The sequence below is a fragment of the Phalaenopsis equestris genome, unplaced genomic scaffold, assembly GCF_001263595.1.
Source record: "Phalaenopsis equestris unplaced genomic scaffold, ASM126359v1 Scaffold231427, whole genome shotgun sequence".
Lineage (NCBI taxonomy): Eukaryota > Viridiplantae > Streptophyta > Magnoliopsida > Asparagales > Orchidaceae > Phalaenopsis > Phalaenopsis equestris.
This window is the reverse complement of record NW_018249397.1, coordinates 186,451-207,339: the sequence shown is the minus strand read 5'-3', so window position 1 is coordinate 207,339 and position 20,889 is coordinate 186,451. Positions and strand designations below refer to the sequence as shown.

The following is a 20,889-nucleotide window of genomic DNA, read 5'->3' as shown; positions in this document are numbered from 1 at the left end:
TTTTGATCAATTTTGGGTATTTTGGCAAAATTTGGGAATTTTGGCCAAATTTGGATCCTAAGGATAGTTATGTAATTTAGAGGTGCCTCGGGGCAAAAGGCCAAGTTGGGTATTTCAAATAGAATTGGATAGATATCCATTCTAAATGAGTCATAGACTAATGTATTGTGAAGATATGGTGTACCCTAGTTCCAAGTCAACACCCAGTGTCAATCCTAAGGCTAAATAGCCCTATAGGAACTCTTCTTGAACTTCCCCCATAATGATCTTACCTACTAAATGCTAGAGGTTAAGGTCAATATGTGGAATTTCAAGTTGAGTAAAGAGAAGAGTTTTGAATTTCTAATGGTGAGGGTACCTTTTCTAGTTTTCTAAGACTAGTCAATAGGAAAGTCCTATGGCTAGACCTAGGCTACTAAAGAAGTTTCTAGACCTCAACCAAAAGTGAGGTCAACACACCCAAATTTCATGAAACATGAAAAATTTGGCAAATTTGAAAGGTGCCCAAATTTTTTCCTCTCATAATTTGATCGAAAAGTTTTTATAAAATTTTATGCATGAAATGGAGCAATTCCATATAAAGTACCATGCATGATTTATTTACGAATTGTGAGATATTTGAAGTTATAAGTTTAATTAGCTTAATTAAATCCTTAATTATAATTCCTAATCCCTCCCTTAATCTCACAGCATTGTGGATAACTGACCTTTACGCCATTTTATTTCATTCGTTTTATTGAATACAGCTTTTGTGAGCTTCTTAATTTCCTCCTTACCCGAATTCCTTCCCTTCTCTCTCGATTCCCCCTCTCCCTTTTTAGTAGGCGCAAACAGTGTAAGAGCGAACTGCCACCTAGGAGCCACATAGCACGTTCCAGGATTTTGGGACAATTTTTATAAGCACGAATCCCACTCTCATGTCATTTTAGACTTTCATTTCCTTTCTCAGCCTTTTGTTTTGACATTTGCCTTTTTTTTCGTGTTTTTCTCGTTTCCAATAGCCATCAGAGATGTCGAACTTGTGTTGGAAGCGTCGAAAGTAATTTGAAAGCTTTCATATGAGTTTTAACACAAAATCAGCGAAGGAAAAGTGATGATTAAGATTTTAGGAAGAGCTGGAGAGAAAATAGGTGATTTTGGAAAAACGAGTTTATGTTGAGAAGTCCATTAGAGACATGTTTTAGGCTAATAAATTTTGTTTTGGGGTTAATGCATGTTATGAGTCTAAATTTTATGAATCCCTACGATGCTTATGAATTCTTTGGTTGTCTATACGAGGCGTCGACCTCAAGATGAGCGTGGGGGCACTTGTCGTAGGGTTGTCCCATCAAGTCAGGTGAAATAATCTTGTGTTAATTAAAAAAAAATTCAATAGTTTTTCATATGATTTTTATTTTGATACGGATGAATTTAGAATTTTTATATGTTGTTAATGAATACATGCAATTGAATGTATGAATTCATGCTTACTTTTCTTACGATACATGTAATACTATGATCATACTATGCAACATATGACTATACTTATGATATGAATTCCCTGTAAAGTATTCATTTATTATGTTTCATGCTTATCATATATGTAATGCCTTATAAATGTTTGATACAATAATGATGATTTAAATTTCATAATGAATGTATGAATAGACTATTGCATAAGTATTTACATGTACATTCTACAGAGATATAGTTTTTCTGACTCCTAATATTTATACGGGGATGAAACTCTAGGACCCATTTGAATTAGCTGTGACAATTTTTAGAGAATCGTGGGTATCGAGGGGCTATTGATAACTAATATGTTGGGGAAAAGCCAGTCTTTATCGATAGTTTACAAGACTTTTGGGGCAAGGTGACGACACATGATGAACGACCATGAAAATAGTTGAACTTTATATATTAAATAAGTAACATTACTCTTAAATAACCTCTATGAAATGATATTGCTATGATTGCATACGATAAACAACCCATGAACATGCTTTTGAACATGTTTTTAATTATACTTATGGTGCTTTACTTACGATCTACATGTTACAATGCAGTCTTGATATTTTATACTACCTGCTTTTTTTCTTATGTTTTCTACTATACTAGCATTTTATGACTTGTGAAAAGACATGTACAATTTTTTACAAGCATGGACGTTTCTTTTCTATTTATAAAATCTTATGTTAGCCTTGACAATTTTATATGAGCATGTGCATTTTTATACGAGCTTATACATATGTTTTGGGTATGTAGTTTTATTATATTGGATTTTGAAGCTTTGTATAATTTTCATAATTTGGATGATATGGTTTCCATGCTTCCGCGTATATATATAAATGAATTATAAATTTTAATGTATCACATGTATTGCGGCGATCTACTTAAACTAATTCATCATCCACTAAACGTCAGGATGAGTGCTTGTGAGAGTTGGTCTGACCAAATTACTAGTCTCTGTTGCACCACCATGTACCCTATTAGGGGGGTTAGTTTGGGTGTGACAAACTTGGTCTTTCACTAACATGTTTCCATGACCAACAACAACAACAACAACAAACTTTTATCATGAAGCCCGCCCCACTTAGTGGGATAAAGATTTTGTTGTTATTTTGGCCTCAACTCCAATAGTATTGTATCCTCCATGTTGAATTCATTATAGTAGTCTATCATATTTTTTTTTTTTTTGAACAACAACAACAAGCCTTTATCCCACTAAGCGAGGTCGTCTACATGAATACTTTTTCTCCATTCTGTCCTATTGACTGTCATTCTGTCCTATTGACCTCCATTCTGTCCTATTGACTGTCATATTTTCAATTAATTCTAATAAATTAAGATCATTTTTTATACAATATGCCCAAGTCTTTTTAGGTCTACCGCTGCATTTGTTAACATAAGTCGATTCTAAAACATCTACTCTCCTAATCAGATCATTAGATCGCCAACGTTTAATATGACCAAATCATCTAAGATGGCTCTCTCTAATTTTGTCCATCAATAGAGCTACACCAACCCTATCACGGATATATTCATTTCGTATTTTGTCTCTAAGTATAAAGCCACTCATCTACCTATTCATTCTCATCTCGGCAACACTTAACTTAGTTTTATGCTTTTAAAGGCCAACATTCAACGCCATAGAGCATTGCAGGTCTCACCATCATCTTATAAAATATTCAGTCAAAGACTATCACACAATATGCCCGAAGCATTTGTCCACTTCGGCCAACCAACTTGAATTCTACTAATAACATCCCCATCTATATCACCATCACTTTGAGATATCTAAAGCGTCACATTTTTTAATAATTTGATCACCCATCCCATAGTTACAAAATTCTGTCACTAGAGCTGCTACTACTAAAATTACATTCCATGTATTCAGTTTTAGTTCTACTCAAACGAAGGCCTTTAGATTCTAATAGAACATGTTTTTATGATCGATATTATTTAATTAAAATGTTAAAATTAATTCGAATGCCAATGCTGCTTAGTGGATGTACTTCTTCCCAACTTTACGAAGCTACCCTTGTGGATGAAAAGAAGGCAAGTGGTTTTTTTTAAAATTTTTATAGATGGATGGAGAGAGAAAGGAAGAGAGAGAGGGAGAATAACTAGAGGTGTAGAATTGGGATTTGCCCACATGCCATATTCTTTTTTATGAAAGGAGCTTACACATTAATTTCTACAAGTGATTTATATAAACCATATACTGCTGATATTGAGATTATTTTTCAATAGCTTTACTTCTCATTTAATATCTGGAAGTAGGATTTTTTGAGGTGTTATTTAATTAGCTACTTCAATCAAGGAAAAATTTTTAGCCACACCTATTTTTCATCTGGAAGAAGTGGTGCAGAGGAAAGGAACCCACATAAGCATTTTCTGCAATAACTGAGGGATAAACCGAATCCTGTAGATGGATGAAAGCTTATAAATTATCAAACAAGAATTGAATCTAGTTTCTTGTGCGTCTTCATACAAAAATATTAGATTTCCATTTTGTCTTTTAATAAAAATTGAAAGGGCTATGTTCTTCAGAAACAAGGGGATTAATTGCTGCATAAAACATAATAAGTTAAAGATTTTTTTTATAAATGCAGTAGAATTTTTATGTAAGTAGCTTTTCTTTCAGTGTATTATGACATCATTTAAAAGCTTTAGTTACTCCTACCCAACAGCTATCACTCAGAAAGTTACGATCATTTCTGGAAGTCAATAGTTGGTTAAGAATTAATGGTTTCTTGTATACTTTCGATTACTTTTGTTATACCTGATAAAAGGTCACCTTTCATCAATTTTTTATTGCAGTTTGTTTTGCTGATATCTCAAATTAAGGTGAATGCTATGGCGGTTGTGCATATGAAATCGTTTGACGAGCCTGATTTGTTCAAGAAACCAACAAACCATTCTGTAATTGGAAACGCCTTCACTTGTACAGTTGAGCAGGTATGTTTTATTCTTCTCCTCCATAACTTTCAACTTCACACAAACGAATTGGTTGTGAAATGTTATCCTTACTGGCGAATAACATCAATAGCACAATTCAGCTTCCCGAACTGCCAACACATTTCTGATGTACTTTACCTTTGCGGCTCAACCCTTCTGAAGGATGATAGCCTTAACTTCATTCTGAGGAAGAATAAGAAACTGTGGATAAATGATGAGGAACTTTGGCATTAAGAATCATTTCCCTTAACCTATAAGAAAAATAGCGGTTCGTCCTTGTTTTGTATGATGATCAACCAAGCAATACCTTATTGATGCAAACATGTTTATCATGTTTATCGTGTTTCAGCAGCCTCCATAACTCTATTCTTGTTGTTCTTATTTATGAGTTCGTTCCTTAGTTCTCTTTTGTTTCTTTTGACCTTATTTTGGGATATTGGGTTTTGATTTGGCCAACAAGGGAAATGCAAGAAACCCAACAACAAGACAGTTGACTTAAAATTTTTGTTAGCTTTGAACTCATCTGAACGATATATTTCGTATCTTTATCGTCCAGTTGAGTATGTAGGCTTTCTGACGCTCTTTTGTTCCATTTTGTCTACTTTTAGGGATTTATTTGAAACATTTAGATGCCTTTACATATACGTAGCTGATTTGGCTTCAAGTTGACTTCAGTCAAGCCTTAGTTTTGTTCGGTGGCTCAGACATCATAATTTGGAGGATATAATCTAAAATTTCTAAATTTTAACTTAGGACTTCATCGTGGTTTAAGTGAATTAGGCTTTCTCATTCCTTATTTTCATCTTTATCTCTCCATTAATCAACAATAGTGTTAAAGCTAGGATGGTTTAGACAAAATATGAGATCTAGACAATAAATACTTTAACATCAGTGCTTTAAAGCAAAATCTTTTTAGCATTCAGGTCCTTCAAAATTTTGATTGCATTGATTAAAACATCTTAAGAACTTTGAAGCATGAATGCGTCACAGGTACAAAGATGTGACAACTATAAAAAATATGACATAACATGCCATGGCACAATATCATTTTTTATAAATTTATATAAAATATATAATTTATAATGTTTCTTAGTTTAAGTATCGTAGGGTGAAGAATGATATAATATATGTATACTTCATAAAAGAAATTTTATAATGTTAAAAGAAAAAGTCATCATTAATAATAAAAGAAATGCTTTATTATACGTGCATTCATTAATCATTTTTAGCCATCTAATGTTAGTCATTGACAATTTTGTTTATAAAATATCAGAAAACTTTAAGTAAATATAAAATCCCTTTTCAAAATAATCAAATGAAATATAACCAAATAACTAATTAGTGTTAACTATCGAACTAATTAAAGTTAACAAACTCAAATTTATGACAATCATTTGCTCCATCACCCTCTCTCTCTTTAATGCTGCCATCATCTTTATTTAGAAACAACACAATCTTTAAAGATGATTCATTGAGAGAGACATCAGTAATTTCTAGTTTTTCATTGTCATCCCTTATTGTTAATGCATCCACACTAAAGTTTTGCAACTTAAATTTCTCCTTGAGTATACTTTGTGCTCCTCCTAGACAAAAGATGCAAATTAATATGGTATATGTTAAATATTTACACTGCAGAGGAGTTATCATTTTCTTGAATTGATAAAAGAATGTTTTTTTTTTTTTCAATAACAAGAACATGATTGAGATAACAATTTTATAGTCGTGGAGAACTAACACCACAAATCATCTACTAAGTCTTTTCATCCATAGTGTATTTAGAAGTTAGAGTCATAATCAGTAAAAGTACTATTAAAACCAAAACAAGTTGACAAATTCCAAGTTAACCATTGATCTATTTTCAATAATTGAAAAAAAAGGTCTCTCCAAGCATTTGTTTCACTCATTTAAGGTCTTCATATTATTTTAATAATTTATATTATCCTCTATATAGAATTCTTATTAATTATATTAGTGTTTGTTTTACAGGTCACTCTCTTATTATGAAATAAAAAAATAATAATAATTACTGCTCACTTTTAGCAACAAAGAAGAATATTTTTGACAAAAATGACATTGATAAACATAAACATGGCTAGTGCAAATAGCAGTGATGAAAATGTAAATGCAACTTTATGAAAATCCTGTACACCACTATACTTTTATATATTTGATTGTATTTATTGATATGTTTAAAGAAAAAATTTAGAAACAAAAGTTAGAAAATTTGTTAGTATTCATGCTAGAAATAGATTGCTATAATCAAACGACCATATAAGAAGCTTCTTAGTAATAAATATGCATATAGACGAGTACACTTCAAATTAAGTAAGCTTGAATATCAAAATTATGATATCAAACATAGCAAACAAAAAAATTTTTTTAAAAAAAATCAAACATATCAAAAATTTATATAAAGAAATTAATCTTTTTCATAACCAAAGTAAAGAAAAAAAAAATTCAGGAATATTACACCAGGTTGGGATTATGCTTCTTCAATTTGGTTTTTGAAATTTTGGAACAACTTGGGCTTGCGATAGTTGAATAGAGTTCCATTGTTTCATCCTAAAAGAAGAGGCAGAGTTGGCTAGGGCATAGGATGCTCCCAATTGTGTCATTAGCGAGAGTCGCTGACCACTACTTTTCATCTTCATGGTAGATAGGTTGGAACTTGTCACATGATGTGCATGATTGCTATGTCTCGTTGTAGAAGAAGAGGTAGAGATGGAACACAATTTCGTTTATGGTGCTGGGAGAGTAGCTGGTTTGCTATGCTTCATAGTCGTAAAAGAAGAAACGGAGATGGTCCGGCATGGGATGCACATGATTGCAGATGACTAGGCCACGAGATATATTTGAATGAGAATTATTTCACTATATGTACATCTTTATTTATTTGTCTTTATGTGGCATAAATGTATCTATTGTTTTTCACCCAATTTGTAATTTATTTTCACTTTTAAATGACTTCAACGTCATTCAAAAGTGTCAGACATATGCTAGGGCATGTCGGAGCTAATTTGTTTCCCGCAGGTGTTCGACACAAATATGAAAGGCATTTAAGAGTATTTTTGCTTCTTAAACTAGGGTTTGCGGACTTCATCAGATTATCTCAACCCCAATAAACTGAAGAGGAAGCCAAAAGATTAAGCTCAAGTATCAATGGCTGGGGTAAAACTTAATTGATAAATGGGTAATTGATGATCTTTTCAAAAATAGTTGTCCATGTTGTAGAACTTTGAGCTGTTATCTTAATGTATCCTTAATCCTGTGATGTGATAAATTTAATGGGGATGGTTTAAGTGCTAGAATAGAAGGAAGTGATTTTGTTATTCTTTTTCTTTGCAGAAGAAGAATTCATTCCTATTATTGCCAATGTTTCCAAACAATAGAAAAATATAAGGTTAATTTAGTAATTTACTTTTCAAATAAAAGATAGTATAGGTTTGAAAAGGTTCCCTCAAGAAGTATAAAAAAGAACTTTCAGCCTTCTTGTAACTTAAGAAGAGTATGATTGCGGGTAGGGAATATGCAGATGAATAACCATCTCAAAAAATTGATCATAGATTTATGATTTAGCCAACCCCAAATAGTTGCAGGAGTCGAATGATGATGAAATGCAGAATTCGGATTAAATAGTTGAAGGTTGTCTTCATATTCAAGAGCTTTCAAGAAGTAAAGAGAAAAATCACAAGCGGTCATTTTTCCTTCAATTGGCCAAGTGCAAAGCAGGGATATACTTTTGTTTAGTAAGGCATCGTGACTTGCATGTATTTTCTAGTTGTGTTTGCGTTGGAGAAGGCTCCAGCATCGGCGTCGACGCTGCTTGAAAGTGGGGAAGATGGAGAAAAAATCGAGAAATTTGAATTAGGTGTAAGAAGGCTTGGGGGTTGGGGTTGGCGATAGTGTGCCGTTACGAAAAAACTGTTTTAAAAACACTTAAAATATTTTTATTTGCTTTAGTATTTTTAGAAATGAAAAGTAATCTGTTTATAAACAAAATAATAAAACAGAAAAAAAACATATAACCAAACACGTTTTCCTGTTTTTTCTTTTAAAAAGAACAGAACATAAAACATAAAATAAAAAATTGATTACAAACACACCCTAAAAATATGGGCAGCTATGATGTGGTGTTATGGCGGTTTGTTCTTTTAATATTACTGCGGAAGCAGTCTCTAGCAAGTGGGAACCCATGTTTGACATGCTATGGTTCCTAACACTTACTGTTGATATTTTTGGGTAGTATAGGCTTATTTTTAATATATATATTTTTTATTTTCATATACGCTTGTTTACCTCACAGGTTCGAGTTGGACAAGCCATTTATTCCATGGGAAGCTTATTTAATCACTCATGCAAGCCAAATGTCCATGCATATTTTCTTTCACGCACGCTTCACCTACGCTGCACTGATCATGTTCCAGCACACTATCCGCTTGAGCTCTCTTACGGCCCACAGGTAATTCAGAACTGAGCTAAATTGCTGAGTACACAAATCTTAAAGAATGCAATCCTTTTGCCTTTTGAGTGATTCTTGGTACACTACTTTCTGCCTCTACCTTTTTTATTTGGTGGTGATGGTGGTGGTTGGTTTGTGGCATTTATATACACAGCACTCAAATCTTTAATATCACATTAAAAATAGTAGTATTATTACTTTTTAAAAGTGAAAGACAGCTTTTCATGAATAGGCTTAAAGCATCAAAGTGCTATGTATGTAAATATGAAAGTTCAGGTGCGAGATATATAAATTCATAAGAACTCTGTAATAGGTATGAAAATTTCCCTATTTTTAGGATAAGCATTATCCACTGTTTTTTCACTTTGGCCTTATCTTCTATGCTGTCAATTAGATTGGCGAATTGGGTCATCAGGAAAGACAACATATGCTTGAAGCTCAGTACTTCTTCAAATGCTGTTGCATTGTCTGTTCAGAGCTTAATTTCCCTGACCTTGTAATCAATTCTTTTCGGTGCACTAAGCCCAACTGCCTTGGTGCAGTTGTGGGCATGGCTTATGAAAAACTTGAGGATGACTCTTTGCTTGTTTCTACTGCATCTTATCGTTGCAAGCTTTCTTTGTCATTGGTATGTGATTTATAGCTTGCACCAACTGCTGTCCAGCCTTTTTATATGTTCTTTAATATTAGTTATTTTTACTGATACTAGTATTAATAAATTTTAGCTTAACATTAATTCTTATATTTTTTGAAGTTTCAAGAATGCAAAATAAACATTCATGACGTGGCTTATTTTCTGCTTGAGGGAGACACATTGCAAAAGACCGGTCCTGGGAATTGCTTAACTTGCTGCTCTGCTCTTGATTTGCCATCATCAATCTCAGCATCAAATAGTTCTCTTACAGATATTGAAAGGTACTTTCTTTGTGATCATACATAAAACATCACAACTATTTAACTTTATCAGTGATTGGCTAATATAGTGCTGTAATTTACAGATTAAAAGACATGATAGTTTCATTTCTACCTAAAGATAACTTAATCTCTGATATCCTGACATCTCTTGGTGATCTAAGATCAGTCAGGCATGCATACAGCAAAGTTGTTGCTCAGGTTAACTGAATTCACACATTAATTCATACAGCTGATATTTTTGTGGCATCTCTTTGTAATCAAACTATAATCGGTTGACATGACCTAATGTGCAAAATTGATGACACTACAGGCTGAAGATAATGTTGCAGAAACCTTTGCTATGATTGGTCAGTTTGAGCATGCAAAAAAGCACTGCCAAGCATCCATTGAGGTATGCCTTTTTATGATGGTTAGCTCTATTATCTGGGCAATGTATCTGTATTTTTTTTCCCTGCTGAGCTTTATTGAAAACATATTATATCCTTTCTGAAAGTATCGAATTAATGGTTTTTTAATTCGTATTTTATGCTGAGCATATTTTTTAGATAAGCATATTATGTCTTTTAAGTGTTCACTTGGTGAAAAGCAAATCAAATTGACAAGAAATTGGAGATAATTTTCCTCAAATAACTCCTGGAAAATTTTAAGATTTATGTAAAATAGTCTGAACTTAAAAAGTAGCATTTGTTTGGAATGAATGGAGAAATGATTTGCAAATCCAACACCAAATAATGGGAAAATGGTAAAGATGATTATGACGACAAGGAAACTTATTATGGGTTTAAATAAATTAATTTGTTGTTCAAGTCGATAATCTATATTGCAATTAGACGTTTGGAAGTATACTGTCTATCAAGGCTATTTGTCACTTTGGTGGGCTGAAGCATTGGTAATATAAGGCCTCTTGATATCTTTTTATGATTTCTTACTCTCATTGTCAACCATATCTTCCTTCGTAATATATGATCTGTACACATCCGTTATCATAGTTATATATGGCATAGACTTGAAGAGTTGACTATGTGATGATGATTCTCCATATGAGTTACGTAGTGAACATATTTGATAAACATAGATCTTTCATCATTACATGTGTAGAATTCCTGTATTTTAGGCATCGACATTTGATCTTATTTGCTATGACAAACTCAGTTTGCTAGAATGGGAAATTGAGAATTTTTCTTACTCAAATAAATTCATCAGAAAGGTGGCCATTATTGTTTAAATTTTGATTCATCCACGCACAACAGCTTGATAGAACTCCTACGCTAACCATAACTATGACACACATGTTAACAGTCAAGCTAAATCCTGCTTGGACAAGCATCTTTTATTTTGGTTTTTTTATAAGTTGAACACTCACCATAAGTGGGAGAATAAATTCGGCGTGAAGTGATGCTTATAATTATGCTCTCTCTTTCAAAATATTTTAACTTAAAACCTTTTCAATTAATATAAAATTTAAGAGCTGAGTATGCAACAATAAAAGTTAGTATAGTAATATTAAAGATAATAATAATATTTCTAATATATTATTTAGATATAAAATTAGGTGTATGGCATTTAATTTTAAAGATTAGTCTCTTTCAAGTAAAGTAATTATAGACCAATTTTAAGTGTTTGGTATCTTTCATAAACTTATGAGCTATTATTTACATACACGAAGACACAAGTGTCAAGAATAACATATAAAAGTGATATAAATGTAATTATGCACAAGAATGAATAGTATACTAATTGAGCATAGTAATTATATTTACTCAACGATTTGACATGGATCATTAGTCAATTAGATTACCACATGGCCATGAAAGCATATAAATGTAAAGTAATATTATATCAAAATAAATTGAATTATAGTGTGATTGGATGTTGTTGATCGATATTTGCATTGTTTGACCATCTTTTACTTTACATTATTGCCTAGCCCTACTCAGCACTAGAATCCTTATTAATGGATGCTATCACAAACTTCTTTTCTTCACTTCTTGAATAGGCAACGGAATTTTTTTACAATAACTGTTTTTTAACGTGTAATAGTGATCCACCCTGCACTTCTACTTTAAAATGAGAGGTTTACTACTCCCTATTGTCTCTAATAAGTCACAACTTTCCTTCCAAGAGAGTAACTTATCACTTGTAGTCCTCTCCACTCGATCAAAATATTAGTACTTAAATGTGAGAAACCTACAGCAACACGCACAGTTTGCTACATAATAAAAATTATATGTAAAATCAACTATATCTTATTTGATTTGATGAACTCAATGGCTATCAACTATAACTATAGTTTACACGAGTTCTTATAAAATTTGATTGCAAGATGAAGACAATTAGATAGTGATCAGATAATATGTAAATTAAGAATGAGAAAGAACACTTTATAAGTTGTAAGAAGAGTTATGAAGTGATGATAAACATTACATTTTTTTAAGTTCTCTCCAAAAAGTTTGACAATATAAGCTCTTTTTTAGTTTATGCATTAATGATTTTCTTGTGAAGCTCTTAGGTATACATAGCCAATAGTTCTATAAAAAAATTGACCAACTAGTATATAGAAGTTATAATTATCTTAATTAATCATTAATTGTTTATATTGAGAAATCAGTCAAAATTAGGAATTTTTTGGGTAGATCATATTGTCAAAGTACTGTGTGATCATTATAATATATGCTATATATTATACTACAATTTATATATGACAAGTTCGAAGTATTTAATGCATTGCAATGGATAATTTAACAGCTAACTTAAATAGATCGTACAATCCAATTTTTCATGTATTAACCATCTAAGACGACTCTTTCTTATTTTGTCCGTCACTGGAGTTACACCAACCCTTTCACGTAGATAATCATTTCGCATTTTCTCTAAGTGTAAAGCCACTCATCCACCTAATCACTCATCTCGGCAGCACTTAATTTAATATTATGCTTCTCTTTTAAAGCCCAACATTCAACGCCATTGAGCATTGCAAGTCTCATCACCATCTTATAAAATTTTCATTTCAATCCAAGCGATGCTATTCTATCACACAATAGGCCCGAAACATTCTTCCACCTCAACCTTCAACCAATTTCAACCAATCAACTTGAATTCTACTATTAACATTCCCATCTATATCACCATCGCTTTGAACAACAGACCCGAGATATCTAAATCGTTCACATCTTTTAATAATCTGAACGCCCAAAGTTACACTTCTTTCACTAGAGCTACTACTACTAAGATTACATTCCATGTATTCTGCTTTAGTTCTACTCAAATGAAGGCCTTTAGACTCCAATGTAGACCTCCATAATTCAAGTTTTTCCTGAGTTTTTTCTCTCCTCTTATCCAAGAGAAGGATATCATCAGCAAAAAACATACGCCTAGGTACATCCTCCTGTAAATGTCCAGTAAGATCACAATAACTAAAGCAAAAAGATATGGGCTTAAAGCCGATCCCTGATGTAATCCAACAGAAATAGGAAAATAATTAGTCTTCAGTTTGAACACAAGTAACAATTCTAGTATACATATCTTTAATGACTTGAATATAAGTCATTTCAACACCTTTCTTCTCAAGAACTCTCCAAAGAATATCTCTTGGAACCTTATCGTATGCTTTTTCTAAATCAATAAAAATCAAATGTAGATCCTCCTTATTATCTCTGAACTTCCCCATCAAACCTCTCAATAAATGTATAGCTTCCATGGTAAACTTGCCCAGCATAAATCCAAATGGATTACGAGAAATTTTTGTAATACGCCTTAACCTATGTTCAGTTACCCTTTCCCATAATTTTAAAGTATGACAGATCAACTTAATTCCTTTATAATCTGTACACTCTTGTGCATCCCCCTTATCTTAAAAATGGGGACTAAAATACTTATCCTTCACTCCTCAGGCATCTTTTTAGTTTTTAAAATAATATTAAAGAGCTTTGTAAGGCAAGAAACTCCCAAATTTCCTAAGAAACTCCCAAATCTCCTAAATATTTCCACACTTCAATTGGGATATCATCAGGTCCTACAGACATTCCACCCTTAGTTTTCTTTAAAGTTTCCTCCTCCTCAACTTCTTTTTTACTAATGTGATGATAAAAATGAAACGTTTTATTATTATTAATGATATTAAGATCACTAAGGTCGATCGTATTTTCAGAAACTTCATTTGATTTTCATCTTTGATACATTTTACTTGAGGTAAATCTTTACTTTTCTTTTATCTTTGTTTGACTAGTTTATACATATATTTTTCAGCTTCTTTAGTATCTAATTTGTTATAAAGATCATTAAAATCAGAATTTATAGTGTTACAGAATTTTCTTTTAGACTCCTGCTGGCCGTTTGGTTTTTTTCTTAGTTCTCAAAAATTTTACGTTTAAATCAATTTTTATAACATATCTTCTTATATTTTATCTTTTTTTCCACATTATTATTCCAGCACCAACTATTTTTATTTATAGAAACTTTTCGTTTTGATTCTCCAAGTACATCTTTTGTTATTTGTTTAACAGTTTGTTACTTTGTCCCACATAACATTCGTTTCTTCATGAACATCTCAAATTTTGAAATCTTGAATTTTACTCATAAAAATAATTCTGTCTGTGTCTTTTAGGTTCCCCTGTCTAATTTTAGGATGATGATTCCTAGTATTCCTTATTTTATAATTCTTCATCTTAAAATCTAGAACTAATAATCGATGTTGGGTACTTAAATGCTCACTTGGAATGACTTTACAATCTCGACGATCTCTTTTTCTCATAAGAAAATAATCAATTTGTGTTTTATTAGATTTATTCTTATAAGTAATAAGATGTTCATCTCTTTCTTGAATAAAGTGTTAGTAATAACAAAATCATACCTAATGCAAAATTAATATTAAAAATAATTTTGTAGGATAAAAGTAATTTGGTCTATTTTATTTTTGACAGTATTTATTTCTTTTTTCTATGTTTTATAAATATGATCTTAATTTTTTTGCAATGAAAGCTAACATTTAGATTACTAAATTTGGAACACACTTATAATATTTATATTTCACTGAAGTCTTTTTGATATTTTCTTTAATCCTCAAAGTTAATCAGACTCAAAGTTGGTCTAACACATAATATCATCATCACCATATTTTTTATGCTAATGATCATTTAATATGCTTATAGATAGCTCGATAACAATTTATGATGTCAATTTTAAAACTTTATAATTTTTTTTTTGAAAAGTAATTTTTAAGAGTGTTGACCTCACTTTTAGTGAAGGTCTTAAAATAACTTCCATAGACCAAACTCAACATGAGGAATCTTATGATTTAAGATTCTCAAACACATTTAAAAGACCTAAAATGATCGTTGTGATCATTAAGATAAATGGTCTACCAACACTGACTTCTTTGGACATACATAGGGTTATTAAAACCTTAAAAATTGAAATAACCCTCAAAGCACTTCTTTTGGAGCTTAACAATGACAATACCCTAAATGATCAGATCAGTGGTGACAAGCCCTAATATGATCAAATTTTGACTTAATGGTCACCATAATGATCATAAAGTCAACATTGACATTTAATTGATCCAATTGGTCAACTTTGATCCAAATAGTCAATTTTGGTCAAACTGATCAATTTTGATCAAACTGGTCAACTTTGGTTAAGTTGGACCAATGAATCAGTTCAAACCCTAAAAATGGTCAAATTGGATTATTTGATCATTTTAAAACACCAAAATGGTCAAACTGGTCAAATTTGGTCAACCTTGGTCAAACCCAAGTCATACCCCCAAGACCCTCATGACTAAACTAACCATGACATGATCAAGTGAGTCATCATAGTCAACCTTGGACCTACAACTATGGCCAAAACTGGTCAACCCGGATCAACCATAGTCAACTTGGTCAAAATGGTCAATCCATAACCTAATGACCAACACATAGACCCCATGACTAACCTAGCCATGACAAGGTTAGAAAAGTTATATTGGTCAACTCTACACCTAAACGGGTCAACTCTGGTCAACCAAGTCAACTCTGGTCAACCATATCAAGAACTCTCCAAAGAATATCTCTTGGAACCTTATCGTATGCTTTTTCTAAATCAATAAAAATCAAATGTAGATCCTCCTTATTATCTCTGAACTTCCCCATCAAACCTCTCAATAAATGTATAGCTTCCATGGTAAACTTGCCCAGCATAAATCCAAATGGATTACGAGAAATTTTTGTAATACGCCTTAACCTATGTTCAGTTACCCTTTCCCATAATTTTAAAGTATGACAGATCAACTTAATTCCTTTATAATCTGTACACTCTTGTGCATCCCCCTTATCTTAAAAATGGGGACTAAAATACTTATCCTTCACTCCTCAGGCATCTTTTTAGTTTTTAAAATAATATTAAAGAGCTTTGTAAGGCAAGAAACTCCCAAATTTCCTAAAAATTTTCACACTTTAATTGGGATATCATCAGGTCCTACAGACATTCCACCCATTGGTTTTCTTTAAAGTCTCCTCAACTTCTTTTTTACTAATGTGATGATAAAAATGAAACGTTTTATTATTATTAATGATATTAAGATCACTAAGGTCGATCGTATTTTCAGAAACTTCATTTGATTTTCATCTTTGATACATTTTACTTGAGGTAAATCTTTACTTTTCTTTTATCTTTGTTTGACTAGTTTATACATATATTTTTCAGCTTCTTTAGTATCTAATTTGTTATAAAGATCATTAAAATCAGAATTTATAGTGTTACAGAATTTTCTTTTAGACTCCTGCTGGCCGTTTGGTTTTTTTCTTAGTTCTCAAAAATTTTACGTTTAAATCAATTTTTATAACATATCTTCTTATATTTTATCTTTTTTTCCACATTATTATTCCAGCACCAACTATTTTTATTTATAGAAACTTTTCGTTTTGATTCTCCAAGTACATCTTTTGTTATTTGTTTAACAGTTTGTTACTTTGTCCCACATAACATTCGTTTCTTCATGAACATCTCAAATTTTGAAATCTTGAATTTTACTCATAAAAATAATTCTGTCTGTGTCTTTTAGGTTCCCCTGTCTAATTTTAGGATGATGATTCCTAGTATTCCTTATTTTATAACTCTTCATCTTAAAATCTAGAACTAATAATCGATGTTGGGTACTTAAATGCTCACTTGGAATGACTTTACAATCTCGACGATCTCTTCTTCTCATAAGAAAATAATCAATTTGTGTTTTATTAGATTTATTCTTATAAGTAATAAGATGTTCATCTCTTTCTTGAATAAAGTGTTAGTAATAACAAAATCATACCTAATGCAAAATTAATATTAAAAATAATTTTGTAGGATAAAAGTAATTTGGTCTATTTTATTTTTGACAGTATTTATTTCTTTTTTCTATGTTTTATAAATATGATCTTAATTTTTTTGCAATGAAAGCTAACATTTAGATTACTAAATTTGGAACACACTTATAATATTTATATTTCACTGAAGTCTTTTTGATATTTTCTTTAATCCTCAAAGTTAATCAGACTCAAAGTTGGTCTAACACATAATATCATCATCACCATATTTTTTATGCTAATGATCATTTAATATGCTTATAGATAGCTCGATAACAATTTATGATGTCAATTTTAAAACTTTATAATTTTTTTTTTGAAAAGTAATTTTTAAGAGTGTTGACCTCACTTTTAGTGAAGGTCTTAAAATAACTTCCATAGACCAAACTCAACTTGAGGAATCTTATGATTTAAGATTCTCATACACATTTAAAAGACCTAAAATGATCATTGTGATCGTCTACCAACATTGACTTCTTTGCACATACATAGGGTTGTTAAAACCTTAAGAATTGAAATAACCCTCAAAGCACTCCTTTTGGAGCTTAACAATGACAATACCCTAAATGATCAGATGAGTGGTGACAAACTCTAATCTGGTCAAATTTTGACTTAATGGTCACCATAATGATCATAAAGTCAACATTGACATTTAATTGATCCAATTGGTCAACTTTGATCCAAATAGTCAATTTTGGTCAAACTGATCAATTTTGATCAAACTGGTCAACTTTGGTTAAGTTGGACCAATGAATCAGTTCAAACCCTAAAAATGGTCAAATTGGATTATTTGATCATTTTAAAACACCAAAATGGTCAAACTGGTCAAATTTGGTCAACCTTGGTCAAACCCAAGTCATACCCCCAAGACCCTCATGACTAAACTAACCATGACATGATCAAGTGAGTCATCATAGTCAACCTTGGACCTACAACTATGGCCAAAACTGGTCAACCCGGAATTTGACCATTCTGGTCAACTTTGGTTAGCCTTGGTCAACCTTGGCCAAACCCAAGTCATACCCCCAAAACCCTCATGACTAAACTAACCATGACATGGTCAAGTGAGTCATCACAGTCAACCCTGGACCTACATTTGTCAATTATGGTCAAAACTAGTCAACCATGGTCAATCAAGGCAACTTTACTCAAATTTGCTCAAACTCACCATTTTGATCAAAATTTGATATTTTCACCAAAATATTTTATTCTTCTGATTAATGAAGAATAAAATTAAAGACCATTAGACCTAGGTTTTAAATAAAAATTATGGTTTAAGTTCATGGTATGACAAATCCATGTAACCTTAGAATTTAACTCATGAGGGATCAATAATGAAGATCACCCATGACCCATGGAATCTCTAATAACAACCCACGACTCATAAGAAAATTTATGAGCCACCATGGTTAGCTTAGGTTAAAGCTCATAATGACATTATCATAGAGGGGTAAAGAGGCGTCATCTCTTATATCTTGCTTAAGGAATGGCTTGGTAGAGTCATCACTCACCTCAACCATTCTCCAATGAAAAGAAGACTTCTTTAAACCCTATCCCATTCATGATTAAATCCATCATGAATAATCATGAGAGGAGAGATGAGTATGAAGCTTATGTGTCATGATCTTTTAGGATTCATTAAATGAACTTTTGAGCATATATGGGGAGGCCATTTCAGCAAATTTTAAACAATCTTCTCCACCTCATAGACCATCCAATGAGGGGATGCCAAACCTTGAATCAAACCTTCACCATATGTGGACTCAACATGGGTTAACTTTGGGTGGATGAAGTAAGCTCATCCTTGAGCTGAAATTCTATCCTCAGCCATCATGACATCAAGTAAGAACTTCCCCAAATGAATCTAAAGCTAGCCATGGCTCTTCTAAGGCCTATATGTAGGCTAAACTGTAAGGTTCCTTAAGGAAGAGAGGAGGATACAATGCTCAAGGGAGGAAAACTTCAACGGTGAAATTCTTCCCTATCTTATAGGCAATTAATTCCCGATAGAATCAGGCCGTGGAGCTCACTGTATCTTTCCAATTTTTCTGCTAAAAAACAGGACAAAATTTTGGTTTGACATAAAACCTCCCAAAACATCAAATTAACTCCTCCAAATCCATCTTTGACCTTAGAGAAGAAGTTTCCAACTGAAATTGGATCTTCCCATAGCCTCTACCATAGATTTCAGTGAAACCGAGTTCACCATTTCCTTGAACTAACATAGAGTCAATTTCAACTTAAATTAGAGCAAGGACAAGATTGTTGACTACTAGGCAAAGCTTTAGAAGCAATCAGATTGAAGCTTCATCAACTATGCCTAAGGAATGGGCTGAAAACTTATTTTCAGTTCAGATTCCACACATTGTGAAGTGAAGTATCAATCCATGACAAATGGATTGTATCGATGTCTTCTAATAGAGGAGATGATCCTCTGGAAACAAACAAAATTAATTTTAGTCAACGATCTAGAGAGATCTTGACCAAAATCAACGGACGACTTCCGGTTCATCTCCCTTTGGGATGATGAACCGATGCCGTCCATTTTTGTGTATCAGAAATGGACGGCAAAGATGGCTTCAGACCATAAAATCCTTCATACAACACGATTTAAAACCGCAGGCCACATGTAAGTCTGTGTGGAATCCTTAGCCAATAAAACGACGCCGCGTTGGATTTCGATGTGTCCGATGATCTAGCCGGCGCCATGACAGTTAAGTAAGAAAATACTTATTTTCTTATTTATATACAGAAAACTTTGAAAATTCATGTCTTGACACACAAAAATCTCAACAAAAAAAAAACCTCTGAACTCGGGACAAAGAGTGGAATATTTTGGACATAAAATTAGAATTTAATTAATTATATTTAATTTTTAATTAATTAATTACTCTGGAGTAATTTAATTATTAAAAATTATTTATAATTTTAAAAATTCTGAAACTTTTAGGGAATTATCTATAAGTCCTTATAAACCTGCCGTATTTTTCCCAAGGTCAGAAAAACTCTTCAGACATCAATTTCTTAATTTCTTTCAAAATTTATAATTATTTTTAAAATAATTATAAAAATTGAGGAAATTGGAAATTAAAATCAGAAATGGTTAGAAAACTTAAGAGTGATATTTTTGAACTCTAAAATGACAAATTTTTAACCATATATAAATTTAAAAATGACATTTCATTTCTAGGGTTAAAATTTGTAAAAATAAAAAATTTACATATTTACCGCACATAGTTACCGCAGTCTTCTTTAGGCTTGGACACTAGCCTTAGTGACACTTAGAGTTAACCAAACTCTAATCCTAAAATCCAAATGACACGGTCTAATTCACATCCTCATGACCATTGAGTTTAACCCCATAGGCTCAATATGACAAGATATTTAAATGCAGACTTGATCTGAATTCAAGTCAAATCAAACAAGACACTTAAATTCATCTAGGTGAACCCAAAACTCTAATTAGGTTTAAACCACCTTTAGACCTAATTAAATTAAGTTAAACCTTAACTACATTAGGTTTAACTTAATACAAACCTAATCAGGTTTAAACTACCTTTAAACCTAGTTAAACCTTAACTACATTAGGTTTAACTCAATACACGCCTAATTAGGTTTAAACCACATTTAGACCTAATTAAACCTTAGACCTTAAATACATTAGGTTTAACTTAACAAACCCAAATTAGGCCTAAACCAAATTTAGACCTAATTAAACCTTAGTTAGACCTTAACTACATTAGGTTTAACTCAATACAC

At 32.0% G+C, this 20,889-nt stretch overlaps 1 protein-coding gene across 1 annotated transcript in view; it reads left to right on the top strand.

Annotated features, from left to right (window-relative positions):
* LOC110038127 (SET and MYND domain-containing protein 4) overlaps positions 1-20,889 on the top strand; it is a 53,977-nt gene that overhangs the window by 25,084 nt on the left and 8,004 nt on the right. Inside the window, 6 exon segments of the mRNA XM_020742894.1 lie at positions 4,303-4,440; positions 8,744-8,899; positions 9,294-9,527; positions 9,654-9,814; positions 9,898-10,012; positions 10,125-10,205. Of these exon segments, the coding sequence (XP_020598553.1) occupies positions 4,303-4,440; positions 8,744-8,899; positions 9,294-9,527; positions 9,654-9,814; positions 9,898-10,012; positions 10,125-10,205 (885 nt within the window).